This window comes from Drosophila ficusphila, unplaced genomic scaffold (genome assembly GCF_018152265.1).
Source record: "Drosophila ficusphila isolate 14025-0441.05 unplaced genomic scaffold, ASM1815226v1 contig_286, whole genome shotgun sequence".
Taxonomy (NCBI): Eukaryota; Metazoa; Arthropoda; class Insecta; order Diptera; family Drosophilidae; genus Drosophila; species Drosophila ficusphila.
The window spans coordinates 7,185,489-7,203,518 of NW_025064189.1; the positions used below are offsets into that span (position 1 = coordinate 7,185,489).

An 18,030-nucleotide genomic window follows, 5' to 3' on the forward strand; every position below is an offset into this window, starting at 1 on the left:
CGTGGAGCATTGTGTGTATCAGAAAAGATAAGGGTAAAAAAAAGCTTAAAAAATAAACTTTCGTGGTTTCAGAAATTATAATTCTAATATTATTTCATGTTGTATTTATCATTTTTCACAATCTGGAACTTATTTTTTATGTTTTCATTACTCACCCGCTAAAACCGCGTCGTTTGGTGGACGATGATAAGGCATCCGCCTTGCTGCGATTACCTAAAAACAAAAAGAACAAAAAATTAGTAAAATATAAGAAATTAAAAAACAAAAATCAAGCGGCTTACCCTGATCCTGCATGTCGGATTTCTGTGAGCCCGCTGCTCCGGTTGCATTCGATCCGGATCCGGAACCGTGTTTGTGTGCGCCCGGCGGCGGTTTGAGCACTGAGACAGGAACGAGTCCTTCCTGCACGGCGGCATCGTCGTGCTGAGGATTGAGGCGCACCAGGCAGAAGTCCGGCTCGCCGGCGGTGGGCGGTTCGATAATCTCCACCTGCTGGCCCTTGCTCACGCTCAGCTCATTGGTGCCCGAGCTGGCGATGTAGTCCGCCACCACCCAAGTGGCCTCCTGGTTGCCCAGCTGGAAGGGATAAGAGAGGGGACACGAGGACGAGATGAGTATTCGATGCCGCTTTTAGATATTGGGCAGTTAACCCATTTGGGCCAAGGAATATATGTACATTTAATAATCCTAAATAAACCAAATTGTAAATAACCTAGGGCTTAAAAATAAATACATTTAGTGGCAATTTCGCAAAGGAATAATAGTTTATATTGCTTTTAATTATTGCTTACAATTTGTGTTTTGGTTAAACACTCCCGACTTGTATTTTCGTCAATAAATGATTAGCCAGGGAGCCGGCTCTAATCGCTTAAATGAATTTTGGGAAGCCAAGACTACCGCTCAACTATTTAACCAATGGAAGCCGTATTATTCACAAAAAGCAGCTAGTACGTATAATCGCCAATGCCGACAATACCCATCAGCATGCTAATGATTAAACGAGATTTTATGAGCCCTAATGGAGGCATCCTGGTATGCAGGCGTCGTGTCAAAGGCGCCTTCAGAGGGTTAACATGCTCGGGTCGAGGTCGAGGCCTGGCAAACCTTATTGATTGACCGCCAGAACAAAGGCCGAGGACTCCGAGGGCCTCAAGGATCATCGTCAAAGCGAACGAACTAATTAGAAAGCCATTCGAGCCTAGCGCACGTCCATTGTGAAGCGGAAAACACAGGAAGGCGGAAGGAGGAGCACTTCCGGCGGATTTGATTGGCGGCGGGCCACCACCGAGCCACCCACCTAATCAACTCGGAGACAGCCTCCTCCCTTCTCGGCTTGTGTGCATTAAAAATTTACAAGTTTATTAATTTACATGTGGCCTTGCCGTGGGTGTCGAAGTGCGGCCGTCTATCAGCTCTTTAAATCCCAACGAGGATGATGGCTGCACGGAAAAATTGTGGTTAATCGTCAATCGATGCCACTGGATTCCTCAGAGGAATAAGGAGTGCACAGAGCGAACGGGTCGATGTAAAATCAAATGGAAGATGTCTCTTGTCAAGAGCAACTCAATTATAGGAAATCATTGAAACTTGCTAAAATGCATTGAAATATTAATAACGATTCGCTTAATAAAATACTTAAAACTGAAAACTCCTTTGGTTTTCTTACTTATAAGAACCAAAACCAGAACTAGTTATTTATTTATTGTCTCATAAACTTAAATTTTCTTCCTGGCGACAATTAAAAAGGCTGCATGCACAGCTATTTTTCCTGTGCACGTGTGAGGCTGAAATATTTCAGCTCTATATGAAATTCCCCGAGCGCCGCGGGATCATATTTATTTCACATACAATATTTATGTGGGACACGCCATAAACTGGCTGAGGAAGCTCGGGCTGGATGGAAACACCTGTCAGGTGGGTTTGGGGGCACGGGCCAAATGGCGAAATGATGTCGCCAAGGCAAGCGGCAGCTGACGAGGGGGTGGTGGGTGGAAATGGCTCGGTGGGTGCGGGAAACGATGATGAGAGCAGGGGAAAAGGGGACGGGGAGCAGGGGCGCTCATAAGCGCAATTAAATCAACTTCATCAGCGGACAGGAGCAAGAGCAGCGGCAAAGAGAGCTTAGTTTATTATGCTCGCCTCGCTGCCCTTAGTCACTGCATGTGTATGTGTGTGTGTGTAGGGCAAAGAGAGCTGTTCATTTAACACACTGAAAACAACTTTGTTTGCGAAAGTTTAATATCTCCAACTATCATAGATTTTTTATTCACCTTTAAGAAAATTGTTAAATTTTATAAGCATGCTTGTAAACTATTTACAGTGAAAAAGTATGCTTAACAAAACTGTATTATTTTAGAAAGCATATAGCATAGCCTTTTTTATTGCAATTTAATAGGCATCGTTTACTAATTTTAATCGAATAAATATATTTATTAAATTTCAATTTGCTGTGTAGACGGGGCACACATGCACAGGGACTCAGTTTCCTTTTAGGATCCCAGACCGTGGCGCTGTTAATTAAGCAGCACTGACACGGAAACGTGCCGTGCTCCAGCGTGCGAGTATTAGTGAGAGGGCGTATGTATGTGTGCGCTGTGTGTGTGCACGTTTCCGCTTGTAATGCAATTAGTTGAAAAGTTTCCGAGGAAAAGTTCTGAAAAACTTTTTCGACAACAGCTCTCGCAAGACGAGGCGGGCAGCTCCTCAGGGGGCGTGGTAGGCTGCCAAATTATTTTTTTATTTTTATTTATCTGAGGCCCTCAAATTGCCACTCAGCCCCAATGAAAATTGATTGGCGGCCCAAATAAGAAAACAAATCAGTGGAAAACGTTTTAGGCTGACGCTAGGCAAGTTGACTGATGCTGATGCTGCAGTCAAAAGTTGTCCCATAACTGCTGAAACCGGTGGCGTATACGTAATGCGTATACGCAATGTGGCCTTCATCATCATCATTGTGGGCTGCAAATTGCTGCAGTCACGCACAAACACCCGCACTCACAATCGCACTAATAACCTGCCACTAGGCAGAGTTTCTCCCCTCATTTTCCCCGCCGCCTAATGATTTTCCAAGTGGGTGGAAAGTTAAAACTAGGAGCAAAAGCAGCTGTCAGAAGTCAGGAATTTCAAGCTGAAATAGAATACGTCATTAAAGCCACCATTTAAAATCGCCCCATATCCTTGCCAGCTCTAATTCCTCTCAATTTTCACCGAAAATTAACTTGGCTTTCTCCGACCGAATTTTCCTTTTCATTGTAGCTACAAATTAAGTTCATGTTCGCTTTCGTTCTCCGCTTTTGTTTCGCCTTTTGACCGGGTCTTTCATTAAAATAATGAAGGGATATTTGAGGGTGAAGCAGCGGGAAAATCGAGTAAGCGGAGGGGAAAATCGCACCAGTTTTTCCAGCTGCAAAATGCAATCAGCACTGCCTTGTTGGGTTCCGTCTTTGCCGCCTACGTTTTAGCATAAAAATAATTAACATGGCTTACAGTTTCTTTTGCGCATTTCCATATTTAATAGGGCGGCTCAAGGCCACCTACTAAAAATAGAATTTTATCTGCCGAGAAAGTTGAAAGCACAGTTTTAAAGCCATAAATTGGAAGTCGCAAACCTCATCTATTTTCCATAGGCAATTGAAAACTTTCCAGGCAGATTTGCATAGCTGAAAAGGGGAAAGCAAACTGAACGGAAAGACAAGCCCGAAATGCAGGCGAAATTGAGGAAAAGTTAGCAGATCGAAGTCCTGGGAGAAAGTCCAAGGACGAAATTCGTTGACAGTCCCGGCATTTTGCAGTCGACACTCGCATTACGAAGGCAAAGTTTTCCCTGTGAGTTTTCCTTCTCTCGCTGCTGATTACATGCTGATAACAATAATAGCTCAGACTCGGAAAGCAGGCTTGAAAGGAAGGGCTCAGCCGGAAAATGTGCGCCTTTCTTTTCCTTTCTGTTGGGCAAATTGTAAAGCGATTTGGGAAAATGTTTACGTTATTATTGATGGGCTCGCTCACTCGCTCGCTCGCTCGCTTTTCCCTCTGACAAGCAGGATTAAAGGGCGTTGGGGTAGGTTTTCCGACGTTCGATGTAAGCTCATGTCTTTGCCTTTCGAGAGCCATCGTAAAAACGCAATTGCTGCGACGACGACCCAAAAAGCCATCAATTGTTAAGTCATTAAAAAATATGTTTAGGTAACAGGGGGCCTCGTGAGGGAAGGGCACATAAAAGCGAACGTCAGGGTTGTCAAGTGAAATTACAAACATCATTTAACTGATTGGAATAATGGGGCACCAAGCTGTTCCTTGCACTGAGAAAATATGGATCCCAAAAGCATATTATTGTACCATATCAAAGTTTTTGAGGTTTGCAAAAAAAAAAGAACGGCGAATATTTTTTTGAGACCACAAAAACGGATGTTTTGCAATTCCATTATCAAATTAACAATACTTTTTTATAGCGCAGATATGTCAAACATATATAACACGATACTATATGTGGTCTTCGTCTTTTAGCCTATCGGGTTCAGAAATCCAGTTCCATTTAAGCTCTTGTTTAACGCGGTTGTGCACAATTAAAAATTTTAAAGACTACTGAATTTATTATGTTCACGATTATAACTCTGGGGCTGCTTTGCCTGGCTGTATTAGGCAACACAACTCAGCTGGACAGGATTGAAGAAAAACTGAGGAATGTGGATCTAAAAATAAACAACATTGAAAATGCCCTGCGTGACCGACAGGAGATTTGTTCTAAGAACATCCCCCCAAAATTCGAGAAGATTCGTTCCAGATACTTTTACATCGAGAAAACTCAACTGAAAGATTGGGACTCTGCCGACAGCACGTGTCGCCAAATGGGAGGTTATTTGGCTTCGTTTAAAAACCAAGAGGAACTTGACGCCGTTCTACCTAAGCTTGAAGAGTCAAAGAATTACTGGCTCGGCCTTCGATTAAAGGACTCTCGCTTTGAATCTACAGCCTCGGGCCAGGTAGCCAATTTTTTGAAGTGGGGAGCATATCAACCAAATCCGGACTACGACCACGTTAAATTGAGGAACGGTGAAATGAGCACTTGGACACCACGCACTTTGTTTCATTTTATCTGCCAATCGGACAATGATGTTTAATAAAAATTAAAAGAAATCTATATGTATTCCAAAAATCTGTATGTTTTATATAATAAACTACCACAGCACATTTAACAAATTGTGTTTTCAAAACTAGTCCAGAATACGTATTCCACATTTACAAACATAATCACCAAGCTGTTCCCTGCATTGTGAAAAAATGGTTCCCAAAAGCATATTACTATATCTAAGCTTTTGCGATTTGCAAAGTACAACGGCGCATATTTCTTTGAGTCCACAAAAACGGAAGTTTCGTAAGTCCACTATCAAATTAAAAATACCATATTTAGCTCAAAAAAGTCTGGGCAAAACACTCAAACGTATATAATATGAGCCTAATTGGTGTTCATTGCTTAGCCTATCCACTTCAGAAATCCAGTTCCATTTAAGCTCTTGTTTAACGCGGTTGTGCACAATTAAAAATTTTAAAGTCTACTGAATTTATCATGTACGCGATTATTACTCTGTGGCTGTTTTGCCTGGCTGTATTAGGCAACTCAACTCAGCTGGACAGGGTTGAAATGAGACTCATAGATATGGATCGAAAAATAAGCTACATTGAAGGTGTACTGCGTGCCCGAGAGGAGATTTGGTCGAAGAACATCCCCCCAAAATTCGAGAAGATCGGTTCCAGATACTTTTACATCGAGAAGACTCAACTGAAAGATTGGGACTCTGCCGACAGCACGTGTCGCCAAATGGGAGGTTATTTGGCTTCGTTTCAAAACCAACAGGAACTCGACGCCATTCAACCCAAGCTTGAAAAATCAAATAGTTACTGGATAGGCATTCGATTAAGCGGATATCTCTTCACTCGCTTTGAATCTTCGGCCTCCGGCCAGGTAGCTAAATTCCTGAAGTGGGAACCAGAAGAGCCAAACAGAAATTACGGCCACGTTATATTGAAAGACGGCGAAATGAGCACTATGGTACCACGCCTTGTGCTTAATTTCATCTGCCAAGCAGACAATGAAGTTTAATTAAAAACTATCTAAATATATTTCCACATTTTAAATAATAAACACATAAACACATAAAATAAATTCAAAAGTACAACTAATGGATCTGAAACATTTATTTTTTGAAAGAAATTACGAAACTTTTTTTGATGTGGAATTACGGGTCTTATCAAATAAAGCTTTAAACAGAAAAAAATCAGTAAGATGCTGAAAGGGCAGCGGAAGAAAAGCACTTCCCCCTCGATCCATTTGATTCGAAGTAAGATATTGAGTGGTAGAGCGAAATTTTAGACAGATTTTGTATGCCAGTTGTTGCTTTGGTGGAATTTGTTCGGCTAAATGCCCTCATGGGCGCCATAAATCACACAGATATGCCAGCGCATACACAAAATTGTGAAAAGGCAGGGAGGGCCCTCAGATATATATATGTACATACATATTCCATACACATTTGTGGCTGAATGTAAATGTGGGTACACTTATAGATAGCCGCAAACTGGCTGGCTGTGTTTTCTGTTTTCTGGGGTACATAAAACATAAACGTCTATTATTCAATTAACTCGCACAGTGGGTCCGCCGGCAGGTGCAGCAGTCAGGGGTCGTTTCCCGGGTGCCGGGTCCCTGGGTCCCGACATCAATTACGTTGTGGCAAACACCCAGTCGACACAAGATGGCAAACAACAGGAGCTGGAGAAAGGAGCTGGATTCCATCGACGAGGAGCAGTAGCTATCGCTCTGCGGTCTGGTAATTGTACGACAACATGTTAACACCCAAAAGCAGCCACATTCCCCTCCAGTCCACCTCCACATTCGCATTCACATCCACCCACTGATAGGCTCATTGTCTGACCCGCCTGCTAATGTTCCCTCATGGGCTTCGGATGGAGATGGGGAGGATGTGCCCTCCAAGTGGGTGTAAGTGCTGAATGAAAGTCATTTACAGCGCAAATCGAATAATATTCTAAATCAATTACGTGCAACTACGACATGATCGATAACGCAAACTAGCGCAGCAAAAAGTTACCTAAGTACTCCTCGTACTCGTAATGTCTACGAACTTTGTTGATTGCAGTCTAAGATTTTAATTGATTTACCAAGCTTCTGGGCAAACACTTGCTAAGTCGATTATAATGGAGACATTTGCCATTCCCCAAAGAGTTTTTGCTGCTCAGCTAAAATTGGGATACATTTTGAAATAAATGAGCTAGGCCAACAACCCTTTACCCCAAATCAAAGATTTGTAGATTCTGACTAGAATTATATGTCCATTGATTAAGCTTTTTAAGGCTTGTATTAAAAGTATTCCGGTTTTTGCTTAGAACTCACTAAATGACTGATGCAAGCAGAAATTAATGGAATGCAGCAATGGGAATTTTCATTCCTTATGGACAGTTTACCCCATGCCATAAACACCCAGAAGTGGACCAGCAATTTGGTGCGAACAGCGGGCAAACAAAACCAACAGCCGACGGCCGACGGCCCGAAGCCTCGGACTTTGAGCCCCGGCCTCAGGGGCTCAGCCTTGACCAGCCCAAATGCTGTTTGGGATTTTAAAAGAGTTGGCCCCATGTCAAGTTGGGCAAACCCCCCGACTGAGCCCCTCTTGGAGCGCAGAGAGCAATCGATGGGGGACCAGAGGACAAACTTTTGCGGGGCGGCAAGAGTCAGGACATCGGCAATTTGTGGCCGGCAGAGACTCGCTCTTGTCCACCGGATTGGATTGCGAGCGGGAACTGTGGATGACAGATGGGACATGGAAGGTGCCGCCCACCACCACCACGCACTCCCCCGACTTTCCCTTCCATTGGGAGCAATTGTCCGAGAGGCGGCTTTTGGTTTTTAAAAAAAAATACCATGTCTATCGATGGGCGTGCCACAGCATTTGCCATTGATTTTATGGCCGAAAATGCGAAGCGTTGGGCCAGAAGGCGTAGGATAAAGTCCCCCAAAAAAGAACAGGCCCAAGGCATCGAATTCTGATGACCATCCCGTAAGCCCCATTGGGATTACGACTCAAATAAACCGGGGAGCATTTAAATTGAATTATGCATGATAAAATCTTTGGCTCTTCTATTTGCTCTATTTTATTACATTCAAAAGAGTCATACTTTTTTAGGAACTTTTAAAGCCTTAAAGGATTTACTTGAAAACGGTTTCGCTTTAAATTTTATTGGCGATGTTCGGTTTATCAGTTTGCGTTCGTTTTTCGCTTTCAATCTGTGACTAGAATTTTGATTTTCGTTTTAATTTATGCACAGTTGTGTACAAAATGGATACATTTGCCTATTTCATTCCCTGAATTCGTTAGCTTTGTTTGTTGTTTCAGTTCCAAATCCAAAACGAGAAGACGTATGCAAATATACGAATTTTGAATTATCATCACTTTTAATTCTCTGAATATAAAAGTTGTTTATGTTAGTTTTTGGTAAAATGGTTTATTTTTTTTTTTTTGTATGTTTAAGCAACATATCTGCCATAAAATGTCTTTAAACGTTTTTCCTTCGTGCTTGTACTTGCTCTGCGCTACCAATGTCAAGAATCCAGCATCTTTATGTGGTCCAGTAGTTAACATCTCGAGTTCTGCTGTCATAGCACACTTCTAGGGACAATTTAGTAGCAAATTTGTTTGGCCTTCTGCCTTCCAGCGGCTTCCCAATGCTTTGTCTGCAGTTTTTCTTTGCCGTTTATACTTTTTTTTTAGCTCGCTTTCCATCGCAATTTGCATATCAGTGTTGCCATTGAGGGAAAACGACAAGGGCTAACAGTGCTTGCTGGCTTTGTCTGTTTGCCATGTTCTTGAAGAGCAAAGGCAGCTTTTATCCGCAGGTAACTTTGTCCTCAAGTATTCGGAATGATGAGATTTATTAAAATTGTTCTACATTTTCTGCACTTTGTTTGCCTGCATGTTTCCACCATCCCAACTACAGGACTTATCAACGGTTTTCCCAACGTTTTCTCATCCGACTACAAAATGTATTTTCCATTGTTAGAGTGCCAGCATTTCTCGTGGCTCTTAGAAATAGGAAAAATAGAAGGAACCCAGTTGAAGAAGCACTCGACGATGCAAGCCAACTGCAGCTGACAGCGGCAAGAGACATATTTTTGTGTGGCAGCAAATTTCCTTTTCAACGCGCCAACTGAGAAAATTGGGGACGGGGAAAACTGCATCTCCACTTGGCTGGTTTGCGATTTATTTTGCGTGTGCGCTCGGAAGTATGCCATAGGAAAATGCATAAAGCATACGCCCCGTGGAATGCGCTTCGCAACTGGGCAACTTTCAATGGCTGCTCGCAAGTAGATGCCCCCGGAAGTTTATGCCCTGGCGCACATTTGCTTGGGAAATATTCAACGAGCGCATAAATATTCTTGAGACATCAAATTAAAATCTTGCAGCTTCTTGCAGAGGCACTGAGAGAAAGTTGTCAACGCAAGTTAAGCAACCTCACCTTAGTTAATTGTATCCTAGATCGACTTTCTAACTAAAAATTACCTTTACTGCAATTCTACTTTTGAAATAAACACGATAATATAAGTGAACTGGATAGAACATTTCTCTGTGTAAAAAACGTTCTTCATGGTTCTTAAATGAACTCCCACGGCAACAGGAAAACTTAAATGAAGCAGAAATTTATGAAAGGCCGACAGCACAGCATCAGCATCAACTAAATTGAGTAGAAAGGGCAATGCGATTATGGGGAGGCCAGAAAGCTGTCTACTTCGCAGAGACATCACTCAAACCCCGAAACTGACAAAAGAAGTCAAGGGAAGAAGCCAAGGAAGTGGGGGCAGGGGCAAGGTCAGCACAAGACACAATGCAGCACAGGAAGCAGAGTGAAACAGGGGAGACAACGATGATGATAAGGCTTACATGGCTTGATGAAGTGATAAATACATTATGGGATGTGGGCAAAAGGGAAAGAACTAGTTAGACACTGGGCCAAGGGAAGCGGGGACAGTAATTTCAGGCAGTGACAATGGTGAGTAGAGAGAAAATAAATTAGCGCACCACACTGCGTATGATTAATGGGCTTATTAAACGGCGTCGCTGCTGTCTGCTCGTCGGGTCAACAACCATTTTACAGGCGACGCGAGCACTTCCACAACTAATCAAAATAAATAGCACAGCACACAAGAAAGTCAAAGACCCTTGGCTAAAGACTTAAACTGTAAATAGGAAAGGAAAAGTGGTAATAATCAGCTGGCGAGGGAGATTCCCTCTGGCCATATTCAGACTAACTTCAGGGTCAATTATTCTGTCTTTATGATTATCAAATAGCAGTTAAGATACCTTCACTGAATGTTTGGACAAGAGAAATGGCTAAGAGAGTGCATGAAGCCTTTAAAACAAAGTTTTTGCTTGAATTTCAATTATTTATTGATTAATTCAATTTGATAGCACACCTCAAATATGATTTTCGAATATTAATCCTTTTTGGTTTATATTAAAATGAAAAGCAAGCATATGCAAATTTCCGAATTATACAAATTAAGCTGAATAATTTGCCAACGGTCCAACTAACATTTATCGCTTTAAGGCATCCACAATTTAAATTCGCAATCTCTGCTCCTCTCAATACTTTTCCCACAGTGATTTCCATTCGCAGAGGAAAAAGCTCTGAGCAACATTAATCGCAGGTCAAGTCACGGGCGCACTTATCGAACCGCATTCATGTCCCATGATTTGTAGTGGGAGGTGGGGGCAGTAAAGCCAAGAATATCTCAACCACTAGGAAATCCATGCCGCAAGCTGGCGACCTTTGCACTTTGGGCCGCCGAAGGAGGCGGGCTGGAAAACTTTTGCCACAGCTAAATAAAAGATAAGCTGGGCAAGTTTCCGATAAGGTCAAGGCAATCGCTGCCATGTTTAGCATTAATATTTGATGACCCGTCAATCCGAGCGTGGCATCAACCGAACCCTTATCAGGAAATAAGTACTCGAGGCATTAAGAAAAAATTTTGTCGAGTTCTGAAATGACTTCCTGGAATCCTCTTCAAAGTCTTAAGGTGTTGAAGCGATACACAAATATTTATGCAACCGAATAAAAATATTTGCTCTCATAAATAAGATGCTTATTTTGTCGTTAATATTATAAGCAAGGTCACACTTGGTTTCAGGTAATATGTTATAATATTTCTATGAGTATAAGGTAACACTCTTACCCTTTCTTATTCCAATAAAAAAAATAGATATTTAACTTGATTGTACCTTGAGTGCACTGTTGCTGGGCTGGCGAAAGAACCGAAAGGAACTGGGCGTATCGATGGTATGTTGGCGGGCCAGAACTCCATGCCCGGTCACGCTGGACTGCCGGAACCAAGGCAGCGAGATCTTGCGGCGGCTTTTCCGCTGAACAGGAGCGGGATTGGGGGCGGGATTGCTGGAGGACGGGGCCACAGTGGGAAACGTGAACGGGGACTGCTCCTGCTGGCTGTGGCCGTTCTTGCCAGGAGTTCCTCCTGAAGCCGGCGGTGGGGAGGTGGAGTCGTCCTCCTGCAGGGTGCAGAGTGGAGTGTTTTGAGCTGAATCCGCTATGGACGGCGACGGCGAAGGATCTCCCACGGCGATGGGAGCGCTCATCGGCAGTGGAGTGTTGGGCAGGGAGACGAAGCCCTTGGTCGGGGTATCCTCGCCGCACTTGAGCCGCTCCAGCGAGCTCTTCTTCCCCCCGCCGCCAATACCATCGGCGGAGTCCACACTGTTCATCCGCTCGTTGAGAAACTTCTTAACACTCTTCATGATTCCTGGGCTCGGGTTCTTTTGTCTCCTGCTTCGATTCTGGTTTTTTTTATCCAATCACTCTCATTTTTCGGTTAAATCACAGTCCAAAGTAAAGCGGGGCGGTGGGCTCTTTTATTTTTAAAACAAATTCGAGGCTTTGTTAGCAGCCAGCCGCAAATCGATAAAGTTCTCCGACTCCTAGGCCAAAATGTATTATTTTTATTTTTCAGCGAACTTGTGTGTGCGTGTGTGTGAGCGAGGGAGAGGGGCTGATTGGATTTTACATCCTGCAGGATGTTCGCACACCAACACACTCACACAGACGCACTGTGTATCTATATGGATTTCACTTGTGGCGGTGACAGTTTTGCCGCGGTTTCGGTTTTCGCTGTCTTTGACTTTCAATTAGTGCACCGCGGCGTATGATCAATTTTAAGCTCACGGCCTGCATTTTGCATTTTAATTAATCAACTTGTTTACGCAGACTGTGCTGCCTGAAATTGTGACTTTAATTTGATTGAATGTTTTAACACAAAAAGAGTAAACTGTTCGCGCGTAAACAAACAAGGCTGCACAGAGAAATATATTGATTGCATGCTACTATATATTCAAAAAGGTCAGGTATAGTTTGGGTTTTTTATTGTTTTCTACATCTTTACATACAATTTAAGGTAAAATAAAATTGTTTTCAGTGCGGTTTGTTTGTTTTCGTAGTTTTACTCCATTTTTTTTTTTTTTAAATTTATTTTTGGTTGATAATGATTGGTAATGAATTGTTAATTTAATTGGTTTAATTACCGTTCGAAATTCAGTGAATTGAGTAATTTAAGAAGCCGTTGGCCTTGTCTTGTTAGCATCATACCACAGCCACTTATCTATAGTTTTTCTTTTTAACCACTTCTCCCGCTTCTGTTTTGATTTCACTGTTTAGTTATGCACGCATATATATTTTATTTATTTTATTTGCATAGATAAAAAGCTGGCCACCTACAAACGGCGCAAAATTTATCTTGAATTTTCTTAGCGCACGTTTGTTTACTCAGAACTATGTCCGTATATACGCCTATACCTATGCACATGGGTTTGTTATTTTTACACATTTCTGTTTGTTGCTCTTCGGACGTTGCCAGGCGTTTAGCGCGTGTTTCCGAAAAAAAATGCCCACGATTCGGAAGATGTGGCAGGTGCGCCATAGCGACTGGCACTTCACCCGGTCCGCAAATCTCGGAATCGCGGGCGAGCAATTATGATTGGGTTTTTCTCTGATTCTGTGTGCTTTTCTCGCTGCGTTGCCATCACAGTCTTTACCTCTGTAATAGTTCAGGGGAAAGCAATTTGCGAAAAACGCTCACAAGAGAAAGGTGAAGAAATTGCCTCAAGTGTAATGGGAACACTCTTTTCGAAATCAGAAAGCCGATTGGTTTTGTGAAACAAGAGTTCCTTATTGCTTGTCAATAAATTATTTTCAATTCATAAATTTCCTTAAAATCTCTTTCAAAACTATGAATTCAATAATTTCCGGTTGAGCCGTCAATAGGAATTCTTACCCGGCTCAATAGAAAAACATTTGATTTGCTTAACTTATTTATAAATTTTTTATTGCTAAATGTATGCAACATTAAGCCACAATGGTAAGGGTATTTGCAAATGTTCAGCATGAGCTGCCCCTAAAATTTGCATATGTTCGAGGAAATTCGCAGCGGCCATTTGTGTGATTGTGTGAGTTTTCGAGCAGCTGCTGGCTAAGTGGCATTGCCATCACTTTTGGCCAGATGCTGATGGCTCGTTTTGTACTCCTGATGCCGCCAGTGTTTCAGCCGCGACTTTGCGTCTTAAAACTTTGCTTCTTTCCCTGGTCGTGGGTGTGTGTATTTACACCCACTGTAAGGACTCGTTGACATTTTGTGGCGTTGACAAAATGCCAGAAATATTTTCGTTTTCTTTGGCCTAATACTTTCATTTCATTCACTCAAAAAGCTAACCTAATTCAATTTTTGCAAATGAATGCACACTGAGGGGGAAACTGGAGCGAGTTAGAGTGATGTTAAAGCAAAGCTCACATTTCAAACTTAATTAATTTAATTTAAGTTAGCAACTTTGGCTTACTCCCTCCTTGGTGGTAAATAACTAAATTTCAGGTAGCAAGTATTTTGCCAGCATCTTCAACAATCTTGCTTGGGATTTGAAGTTTGTTTTAAAGAAAAACAAAATTATACAAGGAACAAAAACTCGTCAAAAGTATACGAATTCATTATTTAAAGAAAATATTTTTACTTTTCAACAAAATGAACAGAAAGTAAGGCCAAAAAGTGGGGTTTCCAGTTAGTTATTATCCTTAACGTCTAAAAAACACAAAACTGATTTAATCCCGTCTGCTAAACTTAGAACAAGCTTTGCAACTTTCGCCCTCTTTCCTAAACGGGATAAAAATAGAAGCAGGGAAAAACTTTATCTGGAAAAAGCATCCCACCGCAATTCGAAAAATGTTTCTAGTCAGCATTGGAAATGTGTTTCCTTTGTTCGGTGTTGTTGGGTTAACTAAGCGGTTTCCAACGACCACAGTTGCAAATGTTTGTGTTGTTCGTATGCTGTTTTAATTGCTTCCGGGCTGCAAATTGGATTAGATTAGGCCAAACTGGCCTTTGGCAAAGGGCCGGGTCCATTATGGAAATGGTGAAAGGGAGGGAAAACTAACAAGGAGCACCACCGACCACCGACCACTGACAACTGATGGATATATAGGAAAGTGCATGGGGTTGGACACTGGCACTCGCCACTCGCCACCGCTGTTTGCCGTCCACACAACTGGCACTCAAATTAAATTGCAATGCATCGACTCGATAATTATAATGACCAAAACATGTCGTGTCTACATCAGCCACAACTGAATAAAAAGTACAAAACAGAACCCCACTGCAAACAGGGAGAACCGCAGCCGCATTAGCCAAACAACGGAACCGCAACCCTATCGCGTTGAAATAAATATTAAAATGCAATAGATAAGCGTGAAATTAATGGCCCCAACTCGGGTGAGTCGACTCAACTCGAAGCGTGCCCCCTGCAAATGGCCAATTCAAGAACAAAGCCCGGGGTGGCGTTAACCATCAGATACTCTTCAAAGTGGCTGGGGAATTGGGTTGAAAACAAAAACCAAATATGCATTTAGATAAAATCTCTAACAAAGCGCGAAATAAAAAAACTAAGGCAAAGAAAGTCTAACTTCTGAATGCTCTTTATATATGTATTTAGAGTGTTAAAAGATTTAATCATCAAACAATTTCTATGAACACCTGAATCGAATGATAAAAGCTTTCAAAATAGAAGAAATAAATAAATTCTTTAAAATATATATATGTTTTAAATACAAAATAACTCTGTATTTGTTCTTTTGATTTTTAATATTTGAACTTAGACTGATTTCTCTGCATTATTTTGAGTGTTAGCGAAAATTTTAGAATGAAAATAGGTAAGGAACAAATTATAGAAATATTTGGCACATCATCAGACAGAAAAATAATGTTTAAAACGAAACGATTGAAAGTTAATGTCCAAGAACGAAATATAAAATGCATAAATTATAAATATTTCAACACTAACGTTTGGAATTGATAACAGAAGTCCCTCTATTCGAGTGTATCTCAAGGAAGGCTACCGAAAGTTGTTCAATTCGAGATATTCTGCTGATGATAGCACACACTCAGAGTGCGATCGCTTTGCAGTTGACAGCAGTACTCGAGGGGTTTTTCTTTTCCAGGGGGCAACGAAACGTCTAAATGGGGGGAACGAAACTGCTACTCAAGTGACTAAAGGCGTGAAAAAGGTCAAAGGCAGCAGCGGCGGAAAAGTGGGTGGCTTTTCGCCTGCGGCTGCTGCAGACATTTTCATCCTCAGCTCATTTTTTTGCGCTCGCAAAAATGCTAAAAAGGGTTCCCCCCCTCTTGCTTGCGTAGTTTTTGGCAGCAGAAACAGCTTTTTATCATATTTATTTGCGTTACTCGGATTGTTGTTTCACTTTTTTTGTTTCTAGTTATTTATATAAGCCAGGTCTTTGTTTACAACATTTTTGGGACAGTTTAAGGCCTAAACAAGAGGCCGCCTTTTATGTAATCTTCCTTTTTAGGCATTGTTTAAGTTTTTGGGGCATTTGAGGTGTTATTATTCGTTGACTTGACGAGCCAGCTGGCTTTCTTTTTACTTTTGAAGGGGAGATTGTAGTTGAATCTTTATCTTTAGAGTGCACTGCTATCACGGTTGTCCTTATCACTGTGATTATGGTCGATTTTCAATCACTTGACACACGAAGGTGTTTGCTTTTCATACAAATTATGGATGTTGCCTGATGAATGCGACTCTGCTCCTCTGAAGTATGTTCACTCAAAGAAAAGGAAAACGTAAGCGCAGTTCCAGAGCGAAGAAGAGGAGATTGCTGCGGCTGCTGCTGCGTTTGGCGTTTTTTGGCCGGGCGGCGCGCATCTGCAGGCAGCAGGCGATGGAAAATCCGAGAGGAAAACTGAGGAAAACCCGAGTTACCCGGCGGTGAGCGAACGAACCTCTTGGCTGAAACTCTGCGGAGCAACTGGAGCAGCGGCCCCACACGAATCCACGATTCCACCGAATCCACTCCGCATATAAATCCACGAGCACACGCAGCGACGAACGCACCGAAAACATTCGCAACAGCAATTGCCTTAACCCACTACCCTCCAGGGGGTTAAAATTGGCGAAAAGAAAACCGAAAAGCTTTCCAGCGAAACGCAGAGAGCGCTTCTTCCCAGAGCTTTTCCTCTCTCAGCTTATTAGCGTTGGGGTCTTTGGGTTTTCAGATGGGCGGGAATTTCGTTTTTGATAATGAACCGTATTTTAGAGTTTATTAATTTCCCATATTATTGTTATAGGTTTTGTTTTATTGTATTTATTTAGTACATACATCAATACAATCCAAATATTTGTAGGAGCAATGTAAATACAATTCAATCTATGCCTTAAATGACTAGACATTCAATAAACTGAATGATAGAGCTGTTGTTTTTACTCTTCATTATTTTTGTCATTTTCAGTACAGTATGGTAACCATAAAATATAATCAGATGGAAATAAACACTGAAAATAGTTGTTGAGAGCTGGGAGGATCCCGAAGGCATATAAAACTAACACAAAGTGAAACCCTTAACCTCAGCAACCTCCTGCACATAAGACAAACGGTTATGTGGGTCGTAAAATCGCTAGAAATCTGCGCTCTTTAGTTTCAGTGGCGTACGCAGGCGAAATCTGGCCGGGAATGCCGAAAATGTTGGCCGTTGACAGTTTGGCAGACGCGGGCAGACAGACCTAACTATAAAGAAGTGTCACATAAAATTTACATTAAGCAAATGTAACGAAAGAGCGCTAAAAGCAGTCATATATAATCCGGCACACACTCGACCTACAGCAAGGATCCATCCGTGTGCGAGTACAGGCTGCTTGCTGCTGCAAACTGACGACAGCCAGCGGTCTTGAAGAGTTCCACGCACCAGCGAGGAAAATCTCATTAAGCCCTGCTATGAATTTTAAACATGTTGCAGGACCCCGAGCCGAACGGATCCGAAGTCGCGGCAAGTGGGAAAACTAGTTCAGCTGGCCAATGGCAGTGGCAGCAGCCTTCCCAATCCTGGAGAGAGGAGGATGTGTTCGATGGGGATGGTGCAGGTAAGCTGTTTGCAAGTGAGGTAGGACCGAAGGGAAAGCTGCCTAGAGAGCTTAAAGCTAACCGCTAAATAGCGGGAAACTCAGTAATAGATGAAAAGCTTACACAAATAACGGGAATACTTTCTATGAAAGCGTTTCAGAACGAAAGTTTTTTAAATTGCCACTAAATGTAGTTACTCTTACATAATATTCTGAGTTAATAAAGTTATTTTTAAGATTGTTGTGAGGAAATCTCTTGATGACTTACCTTATTATCACTATCTGTGGTATTACCCGATCCGAAACTAGCTAGAGAGCAGCGATCATGATCGTTCTCGGTGAGCTGTTCATCCAAATCCCTAGAAGATCTTTGCGAGGAGCCCGAGTGTTTGGCTGGAGACTTTGGCAGGGTCAATGAGGTACCCGAGAAGCAGGTCTCCTGCATTACTTCGCGCAGCTTCTTCACCCAAATCTGAAAATAGAATAAAGGGATTAAAGTAAAGTATTAAGATATTTGATAGACACATAAGTAAACTTTATAGGAAATCTATTTTTCGATTAGAACCATCTT

General features: G+C 42.0%; 1 protein-coding gene across 3 annotated transcripts in view; it reads right to left on the reverse strand.

The window, feature by feature from the left end:
- The window catches only part of LOC108100350 (kalirin), a 41,746-nt gene that overhangs the window by 12,671 nt on the left and 11,045 nt on the right, over positions 1–18,030 (reverse strand). For 2 of the 3 annotated variants that reach the window (XM_017204177.1, XM_017204178.1), the window contains exons 6-8: positions 17,728–17,931; positions 282–576; positions 156–213 (exon numbers count right to left, since the gene is read on the reverse strand). In XM_017204177.1, the coding sequence (XP_017059666.1) occupies positions 156–213; positions 282–576; positions 17,728–17,931 (557 nt within the window). Of the gene's footprint in view, positions 1–155; positions 214–281; positions 577–11,282; positions 11,985–17,727; positions 17,932–18,030 lie in introns of those variants that run through there. The other variant, XM_017204179.2, reaches the window with a different exon arrangement.